Raw genomic sequence first — 27,335 nt, 5'->3', positions numbered from 1 at the left:
AAATTATATACCTACTATCTTATATTCTATAAGCCCTTTTCTGTACTTGTAAAAATCTTATTTTGCCAAAGGTTATATGAATTTATTCTTGTCTTGGCCCATGATAAAATGCTTGTAATTTTCCTCTAGACTTAACATTTACAAAGTATGTCACGTTAAGCTGTTGGATAGTTTGCACATAGTGGAGACTTAGGAATAAGTGCCTGCTCTTTGCTTGACAATTAATTCATGCCAGAATGTAAGGCAAAATAAATAAATAAATAAATAGAGAGGAAAGGAAAGGAAAAGGAAAATATTGGGTGCTTATGTTGATTTAATATAGGGGACTGGAAGAACAGGGTTTTTTTGTTTTTTGTTTTTGTTTTATTTATATACCGCTATTCCAAAGATCATAGCAGTGAACAGCAAGTAAGCTAATTAGCAAGTAAGCTAATTTGCCCCCAACAGTCTGGGTACTCATTTTAGCGACCTCGGAAGGATGCAAGCCTGAGTCGAGCTTGGGCCCTTTTGCTCAGTTCTCACTAGTGAAGGCCAATATTGCTTAGAGAAGTAGTTCTCAAACTTTTTACCCTTGTGACTTCCTTTGCATCTACATGCAGAAAAAGAGTGTCGTAGTGTACATGTGTGGGAGAATTAGCATGTGAGAGAGTTTGAGAATGTATGTGTGAATGAGTGGTGTTTATCACACTGAGGTTTTTGCAGCTTTTTGCAGCTCAAATCTGACATGACTGCGGGTCCAACAATGAGAATTCATATGATAACATGATATATTATCACATGTGATTCCTTTCTATGGGAGCTCCTTCTGTGGCGCTTCCGCAGTGAATCCAAATTGACTCCTCATTTTGGTGAATTCAGTAAAAAGTGAATTCACAGAATTTGCATTCAAGCTCACTTCGATTTCACTCCAAATTGGTCTGGTATGGAATGCAACTTTGCTTCCATCTCGGTACACCCCTCCAAACCTCCAAAGAGGCAAATTTCCCATGATGCTGCGCTGCAGTTTTGCCCCAATTGCTTCCGTTGCTCGGAAGGGTAGATGACAGGGATGGAGGGAATGAAACAGGAGGCTGGGGGGGAGGGATGGGAGCAATGGAAGGGGCCATTGGAGGCTGGGGGGAGCAACAAACTCCAGTTCCCAGAATTCCATAGCCTTGAACCAAGGACCCCACAACAAACTCCAACTCCCAGAATTCCATAGCACTGAGCCAGGACAGTGAAAGTGGAGTCAAACCAGATTATTTCCCAAGTGTGGATGCAACCTAAGAGAAGGCAACTGTTACAAAGGAAAGGAGAGTGGATTGGATTCAGGGAGGTGGTATTTTAGGGAGCATAGAGAATAAGGGAAACCGGATCATTTCTGCAATCCTCCAAAATGGGTCTCCTTCAGATCCAAAGGATTTACTTGCAAGTAAACCTGCAGCTTCTACACTGATTATTTTGTAGTGAATATTCCTTAATAATAATAATAAATGGATGGGGGCTCTGACACAGAGGATAGATATAGATGTGGCTGAAATGGATGAGGAGAATGACAGGTGAATAGATGTAGATGTGGCTGAAATGGATGGGGGCTCTGACACGGAGGACCCCATTTGAATTTGGTTGCCAGAGATGGGAAAATAGAAGGGAGGAAGAAACGTGAAGCAGTCATTCACGTGAGGCTAGCATTCACATGAAAGTGGAACCAGGTTCTCTTCTTAACCCTGGAAGTGCAAAGGTTCAGGATGCATTCAAACCCCCACTGAGCATACGCAAGGGTCCCAATTTGAATAGTTGAATCCGCATGGTATGCACCGGTGTGGTAATACAATGTGCACTCACTCTGCTTCGCGTGAATCCGCATCGCATGACTTGCCTTGGATTCGATTCCCCCTCGATTTGGAAGGGCAACGGAAGGGCAACCAGGTGTGATAAAACATGTGTGTTATAACATGAATTCGCATAGCTGAACCAAGAGTCACCCCGTATCTGAGCTGCAAAAATCTCTGTGTGATAAACACCAGTGTCTGTGACGGTGGGAGAGAGACATGATGTGAGAATTTGTGGGTAAGAATTAACTGGATAAGGAGGTGTGAAGGAGAAAGCATGCAAGAAAAAGCATGACACTGAGCATGTGTTTGTCTGTTTGCACATGTGAATATGAGAGGTTTGTATGTGTGACAAAAAGATAAAGGAATCCTACGTAGCATCTTTTGAGACTAAAAGAAATTTCTGTCAGAGAAATGGATCAGTCAGCCAGAGAATTAGTTTGAACAAACCCCTGTGAGAGTGAGTGTGTGAAAGGAAAACCACCTCCACTGGTTTAGAGGCGGTGGCAGAACGTCCGATTGGAAACAGTTTAGAGTTGACAGTCATAAATAGCTTAAATTTGTTTGGTTAATCTCAGCTAGAGTAAAGCTATTGGATCAATTGTTAAATGCTGAAGTCAACACATAGATAAATCCCTTTGATTCAATTACTCTACTCTGGTTGGGCATAATAAGCTGGCAAGGTTGGACTAAGATGCTGGGAGATAAGGGTTCCAGTCTTTGCTTGGCAATGGAAACACATTGAATGACCTTGTGCAAGCCACATTCTCTTAGCCTCAGAGGATGATGATAGCAAACCTCTTCTGAAGAAATCTAGCCAGGAAAACCCTATGGAGTTTATCATACAGGAAGGATCCTGTGCAAAAACGGGATTTAAAGTGAAAAAAAACTGTTATCACATGACATCCGGGTTAACCCAACATTAACCCGGACAGGAAGTAGAAAAGACACACAAAAGTGCAATTGATTTTCAGACGACATTGCTGTTAAGGTTCATTAACGCGACATTAATCGAACTAGAAAGTAGATAAATGTGATGCTTTTTACTTCCAGAAAATCCTGAAAGTAAAAAGAATTGCATTTTGTCGACTTCCTAGTGATTTAATATTGTATTGACCCCGATGTGTCTGAAAATCAATCATGTTTTTGCATGTTTTCTTAGGTTTGGGGGGGGGATTCTAAGTCTCATTTTAAATCCTGTTTCTGCACGGGATGCCTCTCGTGTAATAAAACTCCTATGATAGGATCGCTTTAGGGTCACCATAATTTGGAAAAGTTTTGAAGGCACACAAAAACCAGTGTAAACTTTAAGGTTTTGTTTGTTGGTTTGTTTAAATTTCTATATCCCATCCTTTGGGAGCCATTGTAGTTTAGTGGTTTGTCACTCTTGAGACCAGAGATCAAATCTCTGCTTAGACATGGAAACCCACTGAGTAACCTTGGGCAACCAATACTTTCCCATCCTTAGAGGAAGGACTCCCCCCCCCCCCCAAAAAAAAAAAACAATTCTTGGTAGGAAAACCCCTTGATAGGCTCAGGGTCATCATAAGTTAGAAATGATTTAAAGGCACACAACAACAAAGCTGGCAATTTTCTATTGCAATGGTTATCATACTATGGTCCTCCAGGTATTTTAGATTTCAACTCACAGAAGCCCAAGGCAGGTTGGATTCAAGGGTTAGCAGCTTGAGAGGTTGAAATCCCAGCATTAATGGGCAGTTTAATACACACACACACACACACACACACACACAGGCCCAGTAATTCTTTAAAAATTCTTCCATTTCTTTGGGAGGGCTCCAAAAGTGGGGTCAGGGGCTCTATGCCTGTGGGCTGCCACCCCTGGTCTAAAGAGAGGATTTTTTTAAGGGCCACTTGAGAATATGAAGCATGATTAGCGATCTTAAACTCTAACCTGAACTGGGGCAGTTTGGATGGATAGGCAGAGTTTAGATCAGGTAGGATTAGTTTGAACCACTTTCACTTGCAGTTTTATCCTGAAACTTCCTATTCTGAAGGTTAAACTTCCCTGCATAAAAACAGGTCTTTTGTATAAAAGAGAAGCTTTCCCTTTTTTGTTTTTAAATGTGTTATGAACATTTTGCTGTTGTTTTACTAATGTTTCATTATTATCATGTAATTTTTTAAATTATGAAATAACCCTTTATGTCAGGTTGCCCAGCCGTATTACCCAGTAAACACAGGTGTAAAATAACAGTCATCTGAATTATACAAACTACATTTCAACAAATAATAATGGAAATTTTCAAGAACTGTCCTTTTCTGTGCACACAGTATAAGATTTGTCAGACAATGTATATCTTTGTTTTTAACAAAGACTGCACTGAATGCAAATTTCTAACAGTTGTCAGCTTGTTTGAAATATCAGTAAGTCATTTTAAAAAGATGCCACATTTAGTAGCAAGATAGCAAATGGGTATTAAACAAGGTAGATGAAAGACCAGCTTGTAAAATCAGATCCTATACAGCTGACCTGTGGAAGACAGACTGCTGAGGTATTAAGCATGAACTACTGAGAAAAGGAACTAAATTCTGGATTGTTCCGGATGTCTAGGTCCCTTGACATTTGAACCCTGGCTTAGGAAAATCTCCATGGCAAGAGAATGTAGTCAAGGGTGTATCTTTTAAAAAACAAGAAATAGGGTCACTCTGAAAGGATTACACAGTGGACTAGCTACGATGAAGTACACCTTTCACTACAGCACCTATCCTAGTTGCATCTTTTAAGGATGTTGACTAGATCTGAATTGCACTCCAACACTGAGAGAGCAGCAAGTTGCTCACCTCTGTAGAAGATAGTAGACAACTATTGTTGCCATATAAAAAGGTAATTTGGTTGAGGGCACAATTTACACCTCCCCATCACAACATGGGACTTTGGCTGCACAACAGCAATTCAGAGTGGGAGAAACTCTCACATTTCGGGGGAGGGGGACATTTTCACACAAAAGCAAGGTATGTGGGAAGCATCCACCTGCTTTTAAAAGAGGATTGTGCTTGTTAAAGGCTTCTGGAAGTGTAATTCTTTTCTAAAACAAGATGCACACTCTTCTGCATGTCTTGGTTTTGTGTAAAAATGGGAGGGGCTTGCCAATATGCTACTAAAGTCAGTGGTTGGGGGTTTGGTTGCCACAAAAATGTGTGTTTGCGTGACTGTGTGCATGTTGCCCCCAAGGCTATATGTTAGCCATATATGAAAGTATGTGGTATAACAATTAGCTCTTCCATCTTTGTTTCTGCAAATATTTTCTTTTTCTGCATTTTTCTGTACCCTGAGAAGAAAACATTTACATTGAACCATGAGTCCATGGAGATGTGTGCTTAGCGATGGGACACATTTTACTTCTGGAAGTCTCATATTTAGATTAGGAATAGTTTTGTGGGATCTAACACATTTTCAGACAGTTTAGTCAGGCTTGCTTATCTGGCCCACAAAGACTACAAGTCTAAAGGAAATGACAGAAATAGATACATTTGTTTCCAAAACACAACCTTTTGGTCTAGAGAAAAGATACCTGTCTCTTGGGACAGATGAGAAGGCCCCCATCTCCCCTATCTGTCTGGGCTCAAGGTCTCATGTCCTTTGTCTCCAATAGAGTCTCTTCACTTATTATTTACTTTACAGAAACAACCCAAAACATTCCAGCATGTGTATGTTAGCACCAGAAAAGACTGAGGGATTGATGTTCTATGAAGAATCTTTATTTATAGGAAAATGGAGATGAACCAAAATAAGATCGGAAAATTGTAAGTCTTTAAATACTCTGGGAAGGATGGAAAATGGGTGGCTTGTGTTGTCCCCAGGGTTCAAGAGGCTTTCTCATGAATAGCTTGTAGAACCCACTGGGTAGCTGTTTCCATCAAATTCAGCTCCTTTTTGTATTAAAAAAGTTATCTTCTCCTATATTTGGTGTTGCAATCAGATCCTATATTTTGTCTTTAAATATTTTTTTTCTCATTGCAGCCATTACTCAGGCTTTCAGACATCTGTATCTGTTTGCTTATCTTTCAAGATGATCTGTAGCAACCTCTTAGCTGTGCTTAGATCCAGCACCATCATCTATTCAATTACTGCCTGTCAGATATGGCTTGGAGAACCAAAAAGTAAGATACTTTACCAATACCTGTGAAGAGGTGCTCTTTAGATTCCAGAATCTACCATAAGAAAGTTTACAGCCTAGGCACTCAAGGAGGGAGTTGGAGCCCTCCGAGAAAAATGTAAGGACTGAAAACAATTTTGGACAGTACACTGGCAAAATGGATCAGTGATAGAGTGGTTTGCAAATGGCATGGCAAACTCTCACTCTGCCACACTCCCAATCTACCACATTGGCACATTGTAGGGCTCATACACACATTATCCATTTCTACTGCAGTGTCTTCTATTACCATTCAAAATCATTTGGAAGCTTCAATTAATGTAAGATATAAGTGCCTAAGAGGTCATAAACACCCAAAGGACACCAGATTGTCTGATCTTGGAAGATAAGCAGGGTCAGGCTTGGCTTGTACTTCAAAGGGGGAGTACCAATTAATACCAGGTGCTGTGTGCTATATTTCAGGGGCGGGAACAGGGCAAAACCACCTCTGCATTTTCCTTGTTGACAGGTAACTTGAAGGCATGTATGCACACATAATTTCTTAAGCCTTAACTAGTATAGATTGTTCAGATCATGTCTTGCCATTTTTAAAAGAGCTCCACTAGCTACTTGTTTGTTTTTGAGCCCAATTTAATTAGTCACATTAAATTCCTTGAATGGTTTGGGGCTTGGATACCTGAAGGGAATGCTTATTTCTGCTCAGGCCTGCCACATATTAAGAACACCTGCTAATGTCCATCTTCTTAAGAAGAATGCATGTATAGAAGGACCTTAACTATGGCTAGGATGTGGCCTAGGCTAGATGTGGCCCACAGGAAGATTTTGCATCCCGCCTGCAGCTTCTGTTGCTGTTATCTTTTATTAGTGGTCCATCGTGAGACTATATAAAGTCTAGGAATTGAACTCTGGGAAACTAAGGTGTTGCATGCCTGTAGACTTTGTTTTGCAGGCCAGGACGTTGTTCCAGTGGGACTTTCTTCTGAGTAGTCATGCGTAGAATTGAGCTTGCTTTGTATGGTTGGTGAGAAAATGTCCAAATTAGTAAAAACTACATCTGGCCTTGCCCACTGCTGGCATGTATCCCCTAAGTCCTTTCTCATATTGGTATTCAGCCATGAAGCTAAAAAAGTTCCCCCATTCTGAATTAGAGTATGCTTATTTAGGTGCCACATTATGGAAGCCTTTTTGAACATGAGGCTTTGTGACACTGTTGCTGCCTTTTGGGTGCCAGAAAATATTATGTTAAATCCAGGTTTTAATGGTGTGATAAACCATTGATGAACTGTCACTGCATAGTATTTTCCAGTCAACTATGAATCAACCAGTGGTATTATCATCTAGGCTGCATCTAACTAGGTTGCTAACCAAAATATCACATGAAGCTTTATCAGATCACTGAAATTAAGATAAATTATATCTGTAGTCTTCCTGCCATCCACTAAACTGGAAACCTGTTCAAAAAGCATCTAATATAAGTTTCTCAGGATTTGCTCTACAGAAAACCATGCTGACCTCTACTAATTAATGTATTATTATCAAGACGCTTACAAATTGACTTTTTTATTATCTAGCCCAGTCTTCTATGGCATTGAAGCCAAATAGGTTTATATTTTTAGAAATTATCCATTACTCCATTTTAAAGACTGAAATGTTTGCCTCTCCACAGTTTTATGGCTCCATGATTTTGCAGTAGATAGAGATTCTGAACCTTTCTGTTGGTGAATGACCTATACCAGACCCTGAAGGTACTGTGTTTCTGTGGGTTCTGCTGGACTTCTCAACAGCTTTCCATATTGTGGTAGCCAAGCAAGGGTTCCACTGTGTCTCATTTATGCTGCTTAGCAATTACAATGTGTTTTTATACGTTTTTTGGGTGGTTTTTTTCAGGCTATGTGGTGTGTTCTGGAAGAGTTTATTCCTAACGTTTCCAGGACACAGTCACATAGCCTGAAAAACCTACAAAAACTATGGATGCTGGCCATGAAAGCCTTTGGAAAGATAGCTGCAGTTGGCAGTTATCATCAGTTCTACCAGATATTCAAAAATGTTTAAAAGAGAACAGATCACAACCATTGTATTAGTGGAAACTAATGGAAATTCTAAAATAGGGGTGACTGGAAGGGATAGTAGAAATAATTCCCAGAAAACCCCTTTATTCTACTTTAACTTGGTAAGAAACTAATCAGGTAAGTGCAAAAGAAGAAGAAAAAAGTAAGCCACACTTGTTATATGTTACGTTCACCTGTACTGCTTTTGTCCCCAAGATTTTTCTGGTTTGAGCTTCTGTCTATTGAGAGAGGTTCATAGAATCATGGGTTCTCCCACTCTTGCTCTACATGAAACTGCTAAGGGGAATCTATGGATCTGTGATTTGTTGTTGTATGCCTTCAAGTCATTTCTCACTTATGGCAACCCTAAGGTGAATCTGTCACAAGGTTTTCTTGGCAAATTTTTCAGAAGGGGTTTGCTATTGTCATCCTCTGAGGCTGAAAAGTGTCATTTGCCCAAACTCATCCGGTGGGTTTTTATGGCCAAGCCCTGGTCTGCAGAGTTATAGTCCAACTCTCAAACCACTACGCCATGCTGGCTCTCATGGATCTTTGAAAGGAAAGGTGGAGCTGGCTGTCATCTGGACATTAATAACAGTGTAACAATGGATCTATGATACACCATTATTAATATCCAGATGATATCCAGCTCCAGCTTTTCTTTCTATCACATTCCAAAGAAGCTGTTGAAATTGTGTAGTGTCCCGAGTTCAGTAAAGGACTCGATAATAACAAACAAACTGAAGCTTAATTCAGACAATACAATATTGGTCAGTAGAATGGCTGATATGTCTTTGAAATAATAGCACTACCCTTGAAGATTTTGTTTTGCTATTTGACTCAGAACCTTTCTTGGATGCCTAGTTGATTGATGTATTCAGGAGCACAAACTATGTCCATTCCCTGATGCAGTCAACTTGGACATTGTGACATTGGTGTTGGACTATGACTTTACTGTGCTGTAAAGATTTTCCTTATTGTTTTCCCTTTGAAACTCTTCCCCTGCTCTCCAAAGCCTTTCAGTTAGACACTGACAATCAGTGTCAGCACAGAAGAAGCCCAGCAAGGGTTCTTCAGTATAAAAGACATGCGGTCCACAATTTCTTGGTAAGGGTTATTGCACAAAAGTGAGATGTGAACGCCAGCACAAAGGATGTTTCACTCACATGGAAATAGGCCAGGCATTTCAAGCTGGAAGAAACTCAGATACTGAGCGTGTCCTAGTTTATGTTCCTTGTGATTTGTAATTGTAAAAGAAAGGCAACCTTATCCATTGTAATGAATAAGACTTCTTAGATACAACTAACAAGTTCATTTAGTTCATTGTGCCTATCTAACATTTAGATTTAATTCTAGGAGTTGTGCTTCATTACTTCATTTATGGCCACATCTCTCCTTCATAATTTGGCAGGTTACAAAGGTTATTGATCTGTTTTGCTGTGGTGGTCTGTTTTAAAAATCCTGTGAGTTAACAGTGTGATTCTGAACTTTAAGTAAAAATCTAAGAAATACAGGCAGTAGCTGAAGTTATAAATCAGAAACTTTAATTCTTTCTTCCTCCTCCTCTTTCTTGCTGTAACTGCATTTTTCTGTAAATGACCAAGCTTCTATTTATATACTTTGTGATTGCTTTTATAGAAACAGTATGAAATATTTGTCACATTTTCTACTGGTGGGAAAATGGGTATGGAAAAAATGTATTTTGTTCTTGTGGGACAGTAAGGTAAAATAGCTATTTGTGTAATCTGAATCCTTTTTTTAGACAGTCATTGCAGAAATAAACCATAGCCCCACTATGAACTTGGAAAAACATTTCCTTTTTCTTAGGATTAGTAGGCCTATTTCTTTATCCCATATTGAGGTCATACCTATGACAGCTTATGCTGTCTTCACTAGGCATAGAATGGACCAGTAAATAGTACAGCACACCAAAATTAGAAGGAACAATTTAGTTTTGCTCTTTCATTTTTGGTTGTAGAGAATCAGGTGCAATGGCCGTTCTGTCCTTTCCTTTTGTCAGCTGGCATTATTTAGACAGCCCTTTGACTTATGGCTTTTGTGACAAAAGAGCTTGTAATGGTGGGGTGTTTTTAAACTGTTTTTATTTTCTTCTTCCTTTTTTTACTATTTTGTAATTGTGTATTGTTTTAACCTTGTGGGATTTTAAAAACTAAACTGACATTAAATTGGTTTGTCTTAACCTTTGTATGAGTACTTTTGTAACCTATACCATGTGGGGGAGGGGTGTTAAGTCTTGGGAAGCCACTCTGGATCCTGTATAAGGAGAAAGATTGGATATTGATTAATATTTGACAAATTTATGTAATTATCTTATTGTGTTACATAATTCTCACTTTTTTCTGATCTATTTTTGTTGCCAATTTTTGAAACCTGGTCCCATGTGAGTCATAGAGTCTCCCTTTTGATTCCCTCATATATCCACCCCCTTTAAGTGTATAGCTAGGAGCCAAATCAATGAAATCCCTTTCAAAGGAGCATTAGGTAGAAATGTTTACTACTAGCTGGCTCAGGGTCTGTGTAAGCAAAATATTTTGATTATCAACTACAGTATGTTTGGAATCATGTAGCCCTTTAGAGTTGATGTGATATAGTGGTATGAATGTTGGACTGTGACTCCAGAGAACATGGTTCGAATCCCTGCGCAGCCATGAAAACCCACTGGGTTATACTTTCTCAGCCTCAGAGGAAGGCAATGGAAAACTCTCTGAACAAATTTTGCCAGGAAAACCCCATGATGGGCACACATTATAGTAGCCATAAGTCAGCAAAGCCCTTCAAATGTTGGCAAGGAACGCTAGAGAAGCAAGGCCTTTTCAAATGCTTTTCATGGTGTGGGAGGATGTGAGCAACACATTGTTGGCAGTCCCAAGTCCAGAGCTAAGATTGGGTGTCAAGTATTTTGTTGTTGTTGTCATTTTGTGCCTTCAAGTAATTTCTGATTTATGGCAACCCATGGGTCAAAATCAAGGAAGATGCAATGGTTGACATGTCTTCATAATAATAATAATAATTTGTTTTATTTATATACCACTATTCCAAAGATCATAGCGGTGAACAGCAAGTAAGCTAATTAGCAAGTAAGCTAATTTGCCCCCAACAGTCTGGGTACTCATTTTAGCGACCTCGGAAGGATGCAAGCCTGAGTCGAGCTTGGGCCCTTTTGCTGGTCTTGAACTCGCAACCTTGTGGTTTCGAGTGAATGGCTGCAGTACAGGCATTTAACCACTGCGCCACCAGGGCTCCTTGGAATAAATCAGGGCCCAATGTGTTGATGGAAGCTGTAATCCAATGGGATGGCATCTTAATCCATGGTGGCAGAGCTGTACTGGGACTGTGACTTTGGCCACCATGTCACTGAGGCTTACAGTGTCTTCCCAAGTAGTGGCTACCTTAGCTTGATCTGATGATTTTTAAAACACAGTGAAAGGCAAGACAGAATTTTGACTATTGAAGAGGTACATGAGCCCATGAAAAATGCATGGAGTTGTACTTTAGTTTAAAGATATTTCTTGTAGTAATAATATGGAGAGGAGGAAAATGCAGCCATACACAAGTATGCTGACTGTTTTTGAGACAGGCAATATTTTAAAACATAATTCCACATACTTCTCTACTTAGTACTGTACTGTCCAGTCTTCGTCTAAAAAAACCACTGAGAACTGAAATGAAGGACTAGGCTATTTTTTTTATCCCTGAAATACACTTCCTTATCCCATTTGCTTTTATTTGTAGCTAAGTGTGTAGAACATGTAATATTCTAATTAACTAGTATGCAAATCAAATTCCTAATTTTATGTGTTGCCTACATACCGCCATTTGTCTTGAAGAAAATCAAATTGTAATTTCTTTTCCTCCTGCTGAATGTGTCCTATTTTTTAAGATGATGTTTCATATGGTAACTTGATAGCTGGTACGTGGAGATGACTTGTGCAAATATGGACGTACAAACGTTTAACTTCTTAAGGGGGCAGTCTATTGCTGTTTACTATTAAGCAACTAGATCTGTGGGAAAACCATCGTTTCTGAGTTTACCAAAAAGTTTAAATTATCTTGGAAATCAAGGGCTGTGAAGGGCAATTAGAGGAAGGTTAATGGCCTCCTGTATTTTTCTGATCTATTTCCACTTTTGTGTGTTTGTTTTTCTGAATTTTGTCTACTCTGTAGACTCAACATATTCATTTGGCAAAATCATCCCATTTCATTCTTTCCCTACTCACCCCACCCCTGCTAGCCTTTCCTATTAATACAGATTTGAATACATTCCCCTCCCATGGCTATCTTCCTAGGCTGGATGTACTTTTATTTTTCTAAACACTTGCGAGCTGAAGCCTTGCAGTCTCCCAAGATATGAACCAGTGTTTAACAATGTACATCATAATGCTAAGATTTAGGAACTGGGACAGTGACCTTCAAAACTAAGATAATCTATTTTGCAAGCCATTTAAATAGACACAGTGTTGCTTCTGTGTTCCAAACAATATTCAGCTTCTTTTTTTGCTCAGATAATAAGACTACTTTTTTGAGGTGATATTCCCGAACGGAGGGAAATGGATTTAAAATTTGTCTTAACAAATTTACTATTAATATAGTGTTGCACTCTAGATGTGAAATTAAATGGTAGTTGAAATGACAGATAAAATAAGAAAATGGTTATCTGGGCTGACCACATGGAAAAGAGAAATATTTAATAGGAACATTTGAATTATTTGATCTGTCAAATATTATCTGTATCTGTTAAAACCTACTTTGACACATATATCCTAATATCATAGCAGTGCAATAGCAGTGTGTATGTAGGATGGTTTTCAGCATTGCAGATGGGTCCATATGGGAGTGGAGTTTCCATGATGTTGTACCATAATTCAGTTCCAGTTCAAGCACAGACACCTACCCCAGGAATATGGCTTTTTGACCCTTCCTCCCTTCTGGATAATTCTGCTTTCCAGTCTTTAAAGCAGCAGTGTTTAATATCTTGACCCCCCCCCCTTGTTTAAAGAGGCAATTACTTAGTTCATCTGTTCCTAAAATAATCTGTATGTCTCATTCAGTTCATTCTTTCAAAAATGATTATGTATAACTAATTGTCATATTAATAGTATTATATAAAATTACACTTGTAACTACAACAACTTAATTTACAACATACACTGAATTACTGAACCTTAGAAAGTTGAGGTGGGAATTGTTGATTGGATTGTTATATTGCATTTGCATCAAACCAGTGGCATCACTAGGGGGGTGCAGTGATGCAGTGCACACCGTGTGAGACCACAGAAGAGGGGTGATACCTGGTTGCCCCCCCTCTTTGTGCCATCCTGTCCTGTCCCGTCCCATCCTTTTCTTCATGAGGAAAAGGATGGGGCAGCACTGAGGGAGGGGGTGCACACCAACCCCAGAAGCTCCGCTTCCAAAAGCCCCACCTCCTGCACCAGGTGATACTAAGGTGTGAGGATGCCACTACTTCAGACTAGGAATGTTCCTAATGCAAGTCCCTAGAGTTTGTTAGTCCTAGACTAGGGACTCTCTGGCAATAAGGCTTCCATCATATTTCTCAGACTTGTAAGCAGGCGACAACAATGTGATGTAAGAAAATGATTTTCACCTATAAAGAGCAATCCAGTTCATGCATTGTGTAGTTGTACCACATGAGAAGTCAGAGATCTCTGTTGAACCCTGGCTTATCACATAAGAATAGCTGGCTGGTACATGCCACTTGGTTGCCATGCAGGGGTAGGCAACCTTTTTGAGCCGGGGGCCAAGTTGGTATCCCCCAGACAATGGTAGGGGCCGAAGCCAATAAATAAATAAATAAATAAATAACATAGGACAACATTTTCAAATGTAGGACACATTTTTAAAAATGGAGGACATGCAAAAAAAATTGATGATTTTTTAAAAATGTTAATATAAATGCATGTTTCTTAGGCATGATCAAAATGGAGGACATTTGGGCATTATTCCTAGACAGATGACAGAAAGGTTCACATGGCTATGCATATTGAACATGTCAAGGTGGTCTCACAAGAAGTGATTTGCCCTCGGGTTCAACTGTTCTTCTCAGAAGTGTTTACTTGGTCAAAGGACTGTGGTTTTTCTTCATTGCGCATGAGTTTGTAAAAATCACAGCAACTTACATTGGCCGTGCCTCTGAAGCTGGCTCATATCAATATCACCATCATCATCCTCCTCCTCCTGCTGCTCCTCTTTTTCTTCTTCTTCTTCTTCTTCTTCTTCTTCTTCTTCTTCTTCTTCTTCTTCTTCTTCTTCCTCCTCCTGCTGCTCCTTCTTCCTCCTCCTCCTTTCTCCCTCCTCCTCCTCTTCCTTCCTTCCTCTCTCCCTCCTCATCCTCCCCCAGACATCAGAGTATATTCTGGTGAACTGAGGGCCTATACAGACCAGCACTTTGTGCCAGCCTGTGGATGGAGTCAGTGTGCAGCATCCTGATGCTAGATGCCCTAACTTCGCCCCCAGGGTGCCAGTTTGGCATGCGCCAGTCCACACGGCGCACACCATCATGGCGCGACTCCAGCGCTGCATCCACATGATGCAATGCCAAAGGGGTGTCATAACATTGCTTTGGTGCCACGGCTATGGCACCCCTTGAAGATTGCAAATAGGAGACATTTTTGTGGCTCCTTTTTGTGCTCTCCAGAGGCTGGATTGCAGTCATGGCGTGAGGTTGCCATATCCCCGATCTGCCAGTAAAGGGGCAGCTTCATGTCTCCCCTTAGGGGAAGTCTGGAGAGCCCCTAAGTGCCCAAGGAAGTCTTCATCAAGATAATAATCCCATTTTTCCTGCTGAAGTTTTTCCTTGAAGTTTACAGAAATTATATAAACATAGCCGCAGGAATTGCTGTCATATACTGCTGTCATATACACCACTGCTAAAGCCATATACATTAGTTTTACATTAACTACATTATAAGACTTGATTCCATGTTCAGCTGCTCTTGAAGAGATCTTTGTCAAACACTTTGAGGTGCATACAGTAGTCTGTCCTTATCCATGATTTTGCTTTCCATGATTTCAGTTACCCACAGTCAGCCATAATCCGAAAATATTACATAGTTCCCTCTTATCTATGGTTTTGCAAGCCATGGTTTCAGTTACTTGTGGTCAGTTGCAGTCCAAAAACATTACTGGTATAGTGTCTAGTACTATTTGCAGTTTCAGGCACCCACTAGGGATTTTTGAACATATCCCCTGTGGATATGAGCAATGTGTGTCTCTTACATATATGTAATTTAATGAATAAATTTCCAAAATGGACGGTTTGATTATCTTCTTCTGTCATTTACCTTTCCCCTTTCAGCACTATTTCAGTTTGAGGAAATATGCAAACCCTGAATGGATTGTCAAATTTTAATGTCTTTTCTGCTCTCCTTTGGCGCTGCACGTGGTTTCATGCTGGCATGGGGCAGAGTCAGGGCATGCGTCCTGCAGACACCATGGCCCCACTCCACCCCATGCCAGCCTTAATGGCTGGTCTATACAGCCCTAAGTAGCCAATCTGGAATATCGGCAATGATCTTAAATGTGGACTATTAAGGGCATTTGATCTTGAAGGTGCTTGTCAGACTTATTTATTCTCCATGTATCTTATTGACAGATGATATTGAAATGGGAAGTATCAATAAATTTGTTTTGTAGCTGAAATAATTCAGTATCATCACACATCTTTGTGCTTTTTATACTCTTCTGTTGACAGATAGTCTGATTTTGGTATGAACAGTGGACATATCAGCACTGATAAAACATATGATTAGACTGTCTGTAGTCACATAACAAGCATTGTATCAGCACTAATAGATTTGCCTTAATGCAAACAGCCAGCATAATGATAACTGAGCAAGGAAGTAATTTGATCATTGTCAGTGCCTTGAACAAAGTTTATTATCATGTGCATGATTTTAAATACAAGCATTATTCTAACAATGATCTCAATTGCAAAACAAGGTCTCTTCAAGATAAGTCTTGCTGGTGCTGTGAACTGGTATTTGAAGTATGTCCATCTGCATCTAAACGAGTAGCTCCAAGACAATCAGATTATGTAGTAGTTACTTTGGTGAGAATATCGCGTAAGTGGAATGGAAACTTCATTTTGAGTCTAATATTAGACCCTGCTTTGGAAAATTCCTTTTAAATGATCACAAGCTGGGAATAGCAAAAGAATTTAGCTTTCAACAGACAGCATTCACAAAGAATTTGTTTTTAACTGCTTATGCTGGGTTCCTGGGAAAGCAGATGTGAAGCTTACCAAGCTGAATTGGTTTGACCTGATGCTGTGTTTATGACAGTTGTTGATAAGGTCTCCTCTGTGATCTAATTTTTCCAAGATATCTTCATTCTTTGAGTATGAATGAACTCAGATAGATAGTTTGAATGCTTGTTGGTTTAACAAGTCTCACATTATTTTAATGAATTCTTAATGTCTACAAATGAGTTTAAGCAACAGTAAAATGATTTGAGATGTTTTCCCTTCATCTGGAGTACTTAATCAATACAGTAATCTTGTAGCTAGATTATCAGTATTTTTTTTTAGACATATGTACCTGAGTTTAATGAAGCTTACTTTCGGATAAGCTTGTAGGTTTAACAGTTCTGAAATTGATTAGGCTAATAATACAGATACGACTTAGTTAACAATGGAAATAATCCAGGATGAATTCAGGATAATTCTCTGTTGTTCACAGACATCCCAAAAGTACTCAATTAAGTTTTTGAGAGTCTGGCAAAAACCTACTTACCCCAAGATAATTGATATCAGGCATCCTCCCAAGTTTTTACAAAAGATTTGCATTGTCAGTTGCGTGAACAATGATACAAATAGACTCAGGATAAAACTCTCCATGCCTTTAACATGTTCTGAATGCATTCACATCGTCGACAGCCCACATGGTCAAGAAAGCCCCTCCCGTTTCCCAGTGGAATAGTTGCTGCTGGGGAGGAAAGAGAGAAAGAGAGAGGGAAAGGGAGAAGAAAAAAGGGGATGTTGATTCCCCCCCCCCCCCCCGGCTGAGGGATGCCGGTGGGTGTGGTGACAAGGGAAGAGTGCCCACATGCGTGAGCAACTGAACTCACAGAGCTGTGGAGCGATGCGATTCCTGGAAAGATGCAGTTCCATGGAATGTGTGAGTGAGGTTGTTCGCATCGTTCTGGCAAAAAAATAAATAAACAATAATAACCTGAATGAGGCCTGGAACTCTGTCTAATTTTTTAGCAGCAGCATCACTGAGAAAGTGGTGAGGTGAGGGCCGGAGAAACAGACTTTTGATATTGGGTCGCAGCAGTGTGTCTGCAGTAAACAATGCAATCAACAAAGCTTGAGCTGAGAAATTGTGGGATTCCTCTCTAGTTAGTATGGTAGTTGTCTGTGCTGGCCTACAGCAGGCACAATAAGCAGCAGCTACCTCCAGTATCTCTTACTGAGCATGCATGAGTCACAAAACAGAATGAGGAGAGAACAGATAATCCTATCTCACTACTTGCCCCCAACTTGTTAAAAAATCACACAGATTGTAAATGTGGCCACCAGAATGGGAATTATAGGGGAAAGGGATGCTGGTGAAAGAAAAAAATCACCCATAGATAAGACATTTTTTTAAAAAAATAAATACGGTAAGGGTAACCTGATCTGGTTGTTTAATTTCACATTTTAGTTCTGAAGTAAAAGTTTATTAAAATATGTTGAAGTGCTCTTCTTTTTTGTGGTGCAGACATCTGTCTCTGTTCTTTCCATGTTATTTCTGCCTCTGGTAACAAATTTTCTGTTAAAAAATTTATACTTAGAAACACTTCTATTTCATTAAAACAGGTATAGTTGTACTAGGTAAACTTTGAGGTCTGCTCCCAAGCTGACAATATTTCTTTTACTATCTGTAGTTGCATTGCAGGATCCATCTGTTTCATTATGAGAGTGGATGGCCAATAACTATGCTATAATATCTAATTTCTTGGTCTACTACTCTGTGCAGGTAAATCTCACTTGGCAATAGTACAGCGGGTGAACAATGAAGGGGAAGGGGATCCTTTTTATGAAGTCTTGGGCATTGTTACCTTGGAAGATGTAATTGAAGAGATCATCAAATCTGAGATTCTAGATGAAACAGATCTGTACAGTGAGTATTACTCTCTATGCTGTTTCCTGTGAAAATAATGTGCAGCTTTTCTTTTAATAAAATTCTACCTCCTTTATTGTTTGAGATACATTGTTTTGGTAAGCTGTGAGGTAAATTTGGAATTCATGTTTAAGTTAAAAACACTTTCCATTCCCTTCCTTGTATGCTGACAGGTAAATCAGGGCCAGTCCTTCCATTAGGCTGCGGGAGGCAGATGTAGTTTTTTGAGGGTATTTTGGGCTATGTGGGCATATTCTAGAAGAATTTATTCCTGATGTTTCGCCAGCATCTGTGGCTGGCATCTTCAGAGAATGCTGACCTGGAAGAGAGTGGGTATATGTATACTGTGTGACTCTGGATAAGGAGGAATGATTCCCATGTTAATCTGTGTATTTTGTTGTTGATGGCAGGGCCTCAGGGTGGTAAGATATGCAAAAAAGGGTGAGTGTCTGCTAATTGGTGATCATTTTCTGCTGGGAAAGCCCCTGACCCTGGGTGGTTTCTCATTTGCAAATTGCCATTGAAATCCACAAACACTTAGACAACTTCAACAGGAAAGAAGAAACCCTTAAAGTAAACAAAGGCCTGGTACAGATTAGGAGAAAGGGCAGCCAGAGGCCGTCCCTCTCTCCTCCAGGTTATTGCCGTGGCAAAAGCACGGCCGCAACAATGATCTGCTGCAAAAAGGAACTCCAAAATGGAGTTCTATCCCACACCACCGCCAAGGCGCCATTTGTGCACTGAGGGGGCTGTGGTGACGTGGTTTGTGCACCATGCCGATTGGACGCGTCACACAAGACACATGGATGCACACGCTGTATAGATGGTGCTGCGTCAAGATGGCACTGCTCATACGTACTAGGGTTCGGGAGCGTGTGGTTGCTGTGCACTCCTGAACCCTAGTATCGGCGGTGCCACGCTACTTTTGGCTCATCTGTACCGGGCCAAAGTTTGACTACCAGTCATGTAAAATAGCAAAATCAGCACTCCGCAAATGCAAATGAGAAACCACCCAGAGTCAGGAGCTTTCTCAGCAGACAACGATCACCAATTAGCAGACACTAATACTGTTTTGCAGATCCTCCCACCCTGAGGCCCTGCCATCAACAACAGAACAATACACAGATTAACATGGGAATCACTCTTAGCCAGGCTCACACAGTATATATATACCCACTCTCTTCCAGGTCAGCATTCTTTGAAGATGTCAGCCACAGATGATGGTGAAACTATGAAAGCCTTCGACTTCACACGGGAGGCAGATGCCTTAAGTAGTGCATGCTGAGGGGCAGGGAGCTGTTGGAGGACAGAAAGCTCTGTGTGTCCTGTAGCTTGCCTTTTGCCTCCTTTTGCTACCCTCAAATGTGATAAAAGACATGAACTTGTCAGTACTGAAGAGTGAACTGTCAGACTGAAGGGATCTTATCAGTAGAACTGGGGAAGTGGAGAGCCTTAGACAACAGAATACTAGCTGGCCTTGGAGAAGACGTTAACCTATTTCTTTTAAAGTTTCAGAAGATTTTCCTATTGGAAGCATCCTCTAGAGAGAGTTGGGCTTAACCCCAGTATTCTTTCCCATCCCTTTCGAAGTCTTATAAACTAGAGGCAGATACAATTTGAGAGCTGAATGAAATGAAGGCATTTCTGTTGTATGTGCATTATTTTGTTACATTGTCACCTTTGGTCAAATAAGTCTTGAAGCTTTTAAAACAATCTAAAAGCCTCATCACCAGAGGAAAAATTGGATGAATTCACACACTTGCAGCAACCATTGCTGATTTGTAAAAAAAATGTACAAAATTTGTACAATTTTTTTGTCCATTCTCTGACAAAAAATTATCGGTCCTCTGCCATATGGGTTAATAAAAGATAAAGGAGAGACGGGCAGGATCCTGGAATGAAAAAGGGTGGCTACACAATATATATAATTCTCTCCCCCCCCCCCAATGTTTCAAGGTAAAGCTTTATCAATGGAAATTCCACCCCCTTACCAAAAAACCAACAAAATTATATACTCTACAATGGGGCAAAGTCACATGCTTTAAAAGAAGGATGAGTAACACAAAGATGCTGGAATTTGTCCCACTTGGCATTTGTGTGCATCCACTCCTTAGATACTTGTGCACCACAGCCTCCTAGATCCTAAGTATATATGCTAAGCTATCTCAAGGATAATTCTTCTGGAAAACATACCATGCATTTCCTGTACATTGTGTTTTGTAACCAAATTTCTGAGACTTGGGTAGTAGAGGTATGATTTTACTAGCAAAAAAACAAGAAAAAAAAGATGTGCCTTCTGGTGGTTTCGGGGGGAGGGATGCATCTTTGCAACTGCGAGTATCGCCACCCTTGATCTTCCAAGACCTCACCAAATATCATAAACTGTATCAAATTGACATGTTATTATATTTAATGTTTAATATTTAATGTTTAATATTCCTGTTGCTTGCCATGACCCTGCTAAAGCAATAAAAATAACTCTTTTAGTACTAAACAAATACTGTACACTGATATCTAATCATAATATGTGCAGTGAATACTGTTTGATCACTTAATATGTAAACACTATTTAGCATCCACTACATTATGTTAGCCTAACAAGTTAGTTAAATACTAGCAAATATATAAATCATAGTTTAAGGATCACATTCCTATGAAAATGCACTTCATGCTCCTTGTTAAAGAATGCTTGTAGATGAGACTTTTTCTGTGTACAGCCTTATTCATAATGATTTTACAGGTTCCATACAACATTACCTATATTTGCAAATTTTCCCACTTTCCCCCATTGCTTCTTTTTTTTTTTTCTTTAAAAGAAAGATATTTGTTGGGGGGGGGCACAGAATAGTTACATAATTCCCTTTTAGTTTGGAAACACTCCCCAAATGTGTAGGACAATATTTCTACAATAATTTCTCTAATCAGATTAAAATGCAGTCTGCCAAACAGATTAAAATGCAATCTCAAATCAGCTGCATCTGACTACGTTTAATTTTAAGAGGCCATCGTGTATATGCATTTTCTCCATGGGCCTTATCTCTTCTTCCAGTCTTCACTGTATTTTTTTTCACAAGAAAAAGGAGAGATAGAAGAACTGCAATCTTGTTCTGGGAGTCTTGAAATCTTAGTTAGTGGACCTCTCAGTGAAAGTTTATGAAGCAACAAATGGATAAAAGGGTTCCATGGCTCTTCAGTGTTTCTATGGGGCTCTACAGACCGCCACTTTGTGCCGGCCTGTAGGCACGCTGAGGGCTGAGCGTCCCCATGCTCCAAGCCCTTACCACGCCACCTGGCCGCCATTATGGCATCTGCCTGTCCACATGGTGCACGTCATGATGGCACGCACCGGGTGGAGTCCCCAAATAGCATTGGATGGAAGGGGCATCATGATGCGTACCCCAGGGTTTATGACGCCCCTTCCAGGAAGCTACTTTGAGCAGCTTCTTTTTGCTCCCTAGAGGGAGCGGATCGTTGCTGTGGCATGTGGTTGCCATGGCAACGATCCAGGGCTAAAAGAAGTGGCTACATGCTGCCCATCCGTAGAGCTTTTTTGGTGATTATCTATGTATGGAGTGTAAATCTTGTGTGACTACAGTGGACCCTTGTTATACGCTGGGTTTTGGTTCCAAGATCCCTCATGTGTAACAAAATCCATGGATGCTCAAGTCCCATTAAATACAATGACATGGCAAAATGGTGTCCCTTATAAAAAATGGAAAATCAAGGTTTGATATTTGAAATTTATACTATTTTTGAACATTTTCAAACCATGGATGTTTGAATCCATGTATAAAAAAATCTATGTATAAGAAGGGCCGACTGTATATATTTAGTGTGGAAAGATAAAAGCCCTTTGGTAAAATTTCATTGGGATCATGACTGTTGTAACCATTTTTATTTTAAATTGCTAGTTTGTAACACTTGCATACTACTTTTATCTGTAGTCTGTGGACTTTTTCAGTATTCTTAGATGTACATTAAGTATTCCCATATTGCTACATCTATATAAGTACGCAGCTGACACCCAACTCTACTACTCTTTTTCACCACAATTTAAGGAAGCTGTTTCAGTCTTGCACCTGTCATCAGTAATGGACTGGGTGAAAGTAAACAAATTGCAACTTAATCCAGACAAGATGAAAAGCAGATGAGGAACAGGGATTCAGCCTGTGTTGAATTAAGTTACACTCCCCCTGAAGACTAGTGGTATTACTGCATGGGTGCAGAGGGTGACATTCCAGAGGAGGAACCTTGTCACCTCCCCTCAGTAGCAGGGGATGGTGCCTTCAAGGTCCAGTGTGGCAAGAGCCACATCTGATCCTGAAGGCCTTCGAGGGGTGGGCTGCAGCACTCTGGCAGGGTGGAGGGAGAGAGGTCAAGGCAGTTTGCCCCCTCACACCAGGTGACACCAACCTGAGGGATGTCACTGCTGAAGACACGGGTCCATACCTTGGGTGTGCTCCTGGATTCAACCTTGAGCCAGGTGGCCAAGAATGCATTTGCACAGTTAAGGTTTATGTTGCAGCTGCGCCCATTCCAGGAGACATCAGAACTGGCCACAGTGTCACATGACTTTATTACATCCTGGTTGGATTACTGTAACACACTACATATGGGGCTTCCTTTGAAGAGTGTTTAGAAACGTCAGCTGGTCCAAAGATCTGCAGTTCAGAACTAACTGGAGCTGGCTGCAGGGGACACAAAATTCCTGTATTGTAACAACTTTACTGACTGCCATCCCATTTCTGGGCACAATTCAAAGTACTAGTTTTGACCTATAAAGTCCTTTATGGCTCAGGTTCAGGTTATTGGACAAACCATTTTTTCCCTTAGAAACCAGACTAAGGGGCTGGACAGACCACCCCTAAGAGGTGGCTGTGTGCCACCCTTGGAAGCACTGGGTTGGAGATATGGCAACTGCACTCCACACCCCCAACCCGGCAGGTTCGCAGCTCAAAAGGAAGCCACAAAAGCTCTTACATGGCTCTTTTGGTACCAAAGATGCGGCACGATGCTGTGCAGTGGGGTGCATGGTGTGATGCCAGCATGGGGGTGGGTGGCATGTGATCACCACGCCTCCACTCTGCCCTCATGCTGGCATTTCTTGCCGGTCTATTGAGTGTCTGAGATCTGCTAGGGAGGCTCTTCTGTCTGGTCGACCACCTTCACAGGTACATCTATTGGGACCATGGGAGAGGGCCTTCTCAGTGGCTGCCCCCATGCTCTGGAACTCTTCCCAGAGAAATTAGACTGGCACCCTCCCTATTTTCTTCCTATAAACAGACTTCTGTTTCTGTAAGCCTTTGAGGACTGATTTATTAGGGAGGACAGACCTTGTACAATGTGATGGATTTCATATCTGCCATTTGTTGTGCTGTTTTTATTAATTATTTATGTTTCTAACTGATTTTTTAGCAGTTTAATCACTTTTTAACTGTTTTTGTTTTGTGAATGTTTTTAACTATCTTTTTCCATCTGTTGTAAGCCACCTTGAGCCCCAAACTAGAAAGAAGTCAGAGTAATAATAGTAATACAGGTTGAGTTTCCCTTATCCAAAATGCTAGGAACCACAAGTGTTTTGGATTTTGGATATAATTTTTTTATTTTGGAATATTTGTATATTCATAATGGGGTACTCAAGTCTAAATATGAAATTCATTTATGTTTCATATCCATCTCATACACATAATCTGAAGGTAATTATATACATAATTTTAAACATAATTTTGTACATAAAATGAAGTTTTTGTAATTGAACCATCAGAAAGTAAAGGTGTCACTATCTCTGCCATCAATGTGGACAATTTTGGATTTTGGAATATTTTGGATTTTGGAATTTTTGATAAGGGATACTCAGCCTGTAATAATAATAATCAACCATAGACATTTTGCTCCTATGCTTTAAAGATCTACTTGTCCTAGCAATTGTTACACAATCTTCCTCAATTTATTCCTGTAACATATCAATCTGTTTACACTGGTCCTAATATGATTCTTTATTTCTCCACTTCCAGCTGATAACAAGACCAAAAAGAAAGTAGCTCATCGAGAGAGAAAGCAGGACTTCTCTGCCTTCAAACAGACAGATAGTGAAATGAAGGTTAAAATCTCACCTCAGTTACTCCTGGCAATGCATCGTTTCCTAGCCACAGGCAAGTATGGTTTACAACCTCTTGATAGTACTAGGGCCCCAACAACTGGTTTGCTAGAATTTGGTCTGGGCAGTACAGTCTCACAGAGATTTGGTCAGAGCCTGATGCCAGTGTTATATATTCCTCCCCACCATATTTTGCATTGGCACAATCTCTCTTAGACATTAGCTATAGGTGGCCAATAACTAAATTTTAAAGTTGATATGGAAGGCAGTGATAACTAGAAGTGCCATGCTTTAATTTTAGACTTGTGAAGGCAAAATTATGAAGATCCCCATGTAACTTTCCCATGACTCTTTCCTTTAATGCAGGAGTGGGAGGCCTTCAAGATCTTTGGACTGCAGCTCCCATACTTCCCTTGCATCTTGGTTTTTAAAGGACTATCATACTTTCTGGAATTCAGATTCCCATGTTTGAACAAAAAGGTGGGAGGCTCTAGGACCCACAAAAACTGTTTGGCGTGACATTTGACCCATGCACCTGTAATGCTCATTCCTTTTCCAAACTTGAAATTATGTTTTCCACAGTCTGAAAACTATTCAATATACTCAGTGAGAGAGTGCAAGAGGGAAGAACAGCTTTATTTCTGGGAATAAAATTAATCTTTTATTTCTTTAGCCATAGTTAAATGATACACAAAGTAAATTAAGGAATGTATCCCTTTTGTCATGCATTTTTTAAAAAAAAACATTGGACTTAAAAAATGTATTGTTGTTGTCATGTGCCTTCATGTCATTTCCAATTTACACAAATTAGCAATCTGTATAAATCCACAGATGTACTATGCCTTATATGTCAAATTGTTTTTATATCTTCAGAAGTTGAAGCATTTGGCCCATCCCAGATGTCTGAAAAGATCCTCCTAAGGCTACTGAAGCATCCCAATGTGATTCAGGAGTTGAAGTATGATGAGAAGAACAAGAAAGCCCCTGAATACTACCTCTATCAGCGAAACAAACCTATCGATTACTTCATTTTAATTTTACAGGTGAGGCCTATTACCATATGAACATCATTCTGTCTTGCAGTCCAGCTAAAAACATCAGCATTTTAGTTCCCAAGCTGTCTTGCTGCTTATTCTGCCTGCCAGCATTATGTTTCATAGGGCCAAACTAGGCAAGACACCAGTCATTCAGTTAGCAATTGCATAGTGGGCATTTTAAAGTAAAAATAGGCATGAGACACCACATCTAGACAGTGGCATCACTAGCTAGGGCGTCATCTGGTGCAAAGGGTTTCACTCAGGAAGGGTGCATGTTCACCCCTCCTGCTGCTCTGTCACCAGGCTTCCTCCCCAGGGAGAAGCTCCAGTAATGGAACATCTAAGAAGGGTGCATGTTTGCCCCTCCTGTCCCAAAAGGGGGAGGCGGGCCCAATTGGGTGTCACCCCTCCTCTGGGGTATTACCTGGTGCTGTCCAGCCCCCAACCCCCTCTGATGCCACTGAATATAGACTGGAATAAAAGTTTTCTCTGGTGCAGTAGTGAGCATGCACTAAAGCCGAGAATGCCTTACTGCTCCATTATTAGCTCCCCCAGAGCTGTGGAAAAAGCGGAACTTTCTCTGAATGGTTTGGGGAATGGCAAAAACCTCTTTGTTCATCACTTTTGGGGAGACTATGTTGAAAGGGGTGCAAATCTTAGTACATATAGAGTCAGAGCTATCAGTTATCCAGTTGGTTAATCTTCAGGAAGATTTAAGTATATTCGTAATTGGCTTTGATTAGTCTTAATGATCTTGTCATGTAGCCAAAACCTGGCTGTGTAGCTCCATGATATAATTATGTTCACTAGGCAATCCTTGATTTTCCTGCCCTGATCCCAGCCAGAAAGGGAAGTCTTAACTAGATGAGAGAAATCACTCCAAAGTAAGTGAAGAGATGAGTGATGAACTAGCAGCAAACAACCTCAAAATAAGGGATATTTTTCTGGTCAAAATCCAAAACTTATGATCATTTGGTGCAGTCCTGATATCTATAACATTTAACCAGGGCAGAAACTTTTATGATTGATTTGTTGTGTGGTAAGTGATGAACGCTGTGTGGTCAATGGTGATTTGCTATGTGGTCAGTGGTGATGAATTGTGGAATGAACCGCCAAACTATTATATTTACTGAGCAAACAGCACCACCTACTGACTTGCTAATGCCTGCTATTGTCTGCCCTTGAAATGTGTGTGTCACCCTCGCTCACACTCTCTGGCAAAAGCCAAAATGATACACTGCCTCCACAACTTTTAAAATGGTGCATACAGATATGGTCTGAAGGCAAGATAATTGTGTCTTTCATGGGAACTGCTGCTTGAAATGACAATGTCATGTTTCTTTGTGATAAGGCTGGCCAGGTTTCCTTGGCTTTGTTTTTATACAAAACCAATCATCTTGCAGTTGTTGCCATTGTGTATTCTGAGGGTTTGCCCTGTTAGGCAGACAGAAACAGCTGCCTCCGGCATCTGATTTTGGATGGCTTGGAAGTGCAGCTACTTTTTCATTATTTCTTTCTTTATTTTTATTATTGTAGTTTCAGTCCCAGGAAGGAGATGTGCTTGACTTAGGTGCTAAAATAATGCAATCATAACTTGTCCTATATACTTTGGTTTGTATGGGCAGTGTGGGGAGGGAGGTTTGTTCTGCCTCATGCAGCCAAATGTCTTTGGCTCCGATCCATCTGGCACCCTCCAACTGAAAATCAAGGACTGCGTAATGAACATGATTATATCATGGACCTTGTACATTCTTAGAAGAGCATAAGTACAAATAGGTCGAGATAATTTCTTAATAGAAAAGGTCATGTAATCAATCGCATTACTGATTAAAGTAATGTTTTTTTTAAATTATATTTTCAAAGTGATGGTTTTTAAAAATTATATTGAAAAAATAACTGTAACTACTTACTTTTTGAAAGTGGTATTCCAAGCTCTGCCTGTTCCCCAACATAGAATCATAAGCCCTTATCAGACGAGTGTGGAACTGGGGGTCTTCCGCACTGGGTGGTTCGAATTCACGTTATTTCGCACAATACCATCATACCAGCATTCGAATGGCCCAATCCACACTCACGTGAATG

The 27,335-nt window shown here is 40.3% G+C and overlaps 1 protein-coding gene across 2 annotated transcripts in view; it reads left to right on the top strand.

The window, feature by feature from the left end:
* CNNM2 (cyclin and CBS domain divalent metal cation transport mediator 2) overlaps positions 1 to 27,335 on the top strand; it is a 147,399-nt gene that overhangs the window by 90,552 nt on the left and 29,512 nt on the right. Inside the window, exons 3-5 of one of the 2 annotated variants that reach the window (XM_042459817.1) lie at positions 17,976 to 18,119; positions 24,134 to 24,271; positions 25,090 to 25,259. In XM_042459817.1, coding sequence (XP_042315751.1) covers positions 17,976 to 18,119; positions 24,134 to 24,271; positions 25,090 to 25,259 — 452 coding nt within the window. Of the gene's footprint in view, positions 1 to 17,975; positions 18,120 to 24,133; positions 24,272 to 25,089; positions 25,260 to 27,335 lie in introns of those variants that run through there. The other variant, XM_042459816.1, reaches the window with a different exon arrangement.

Source organism: Sceloporus undulatus, chromosome 3 (genome assembly GCF_019175285.1).
Source record: "Sceloporus undulatus isolate JIND9_A2432 ecotype Alabama chromosome 3, SceUnd_v1.1, whole genome shotgun sequence".
In the NCBI taxonomy this organism is placed as follows: Eukaryota; Metazoa; Chordata; class Lepidosauria; order Squamata; family Phrynosomatidae; genus Sceloporus; species Sceloporus undulatus.
This window is presented reverse-complemented; position numbering and strand designations above follow the sequence as displayed.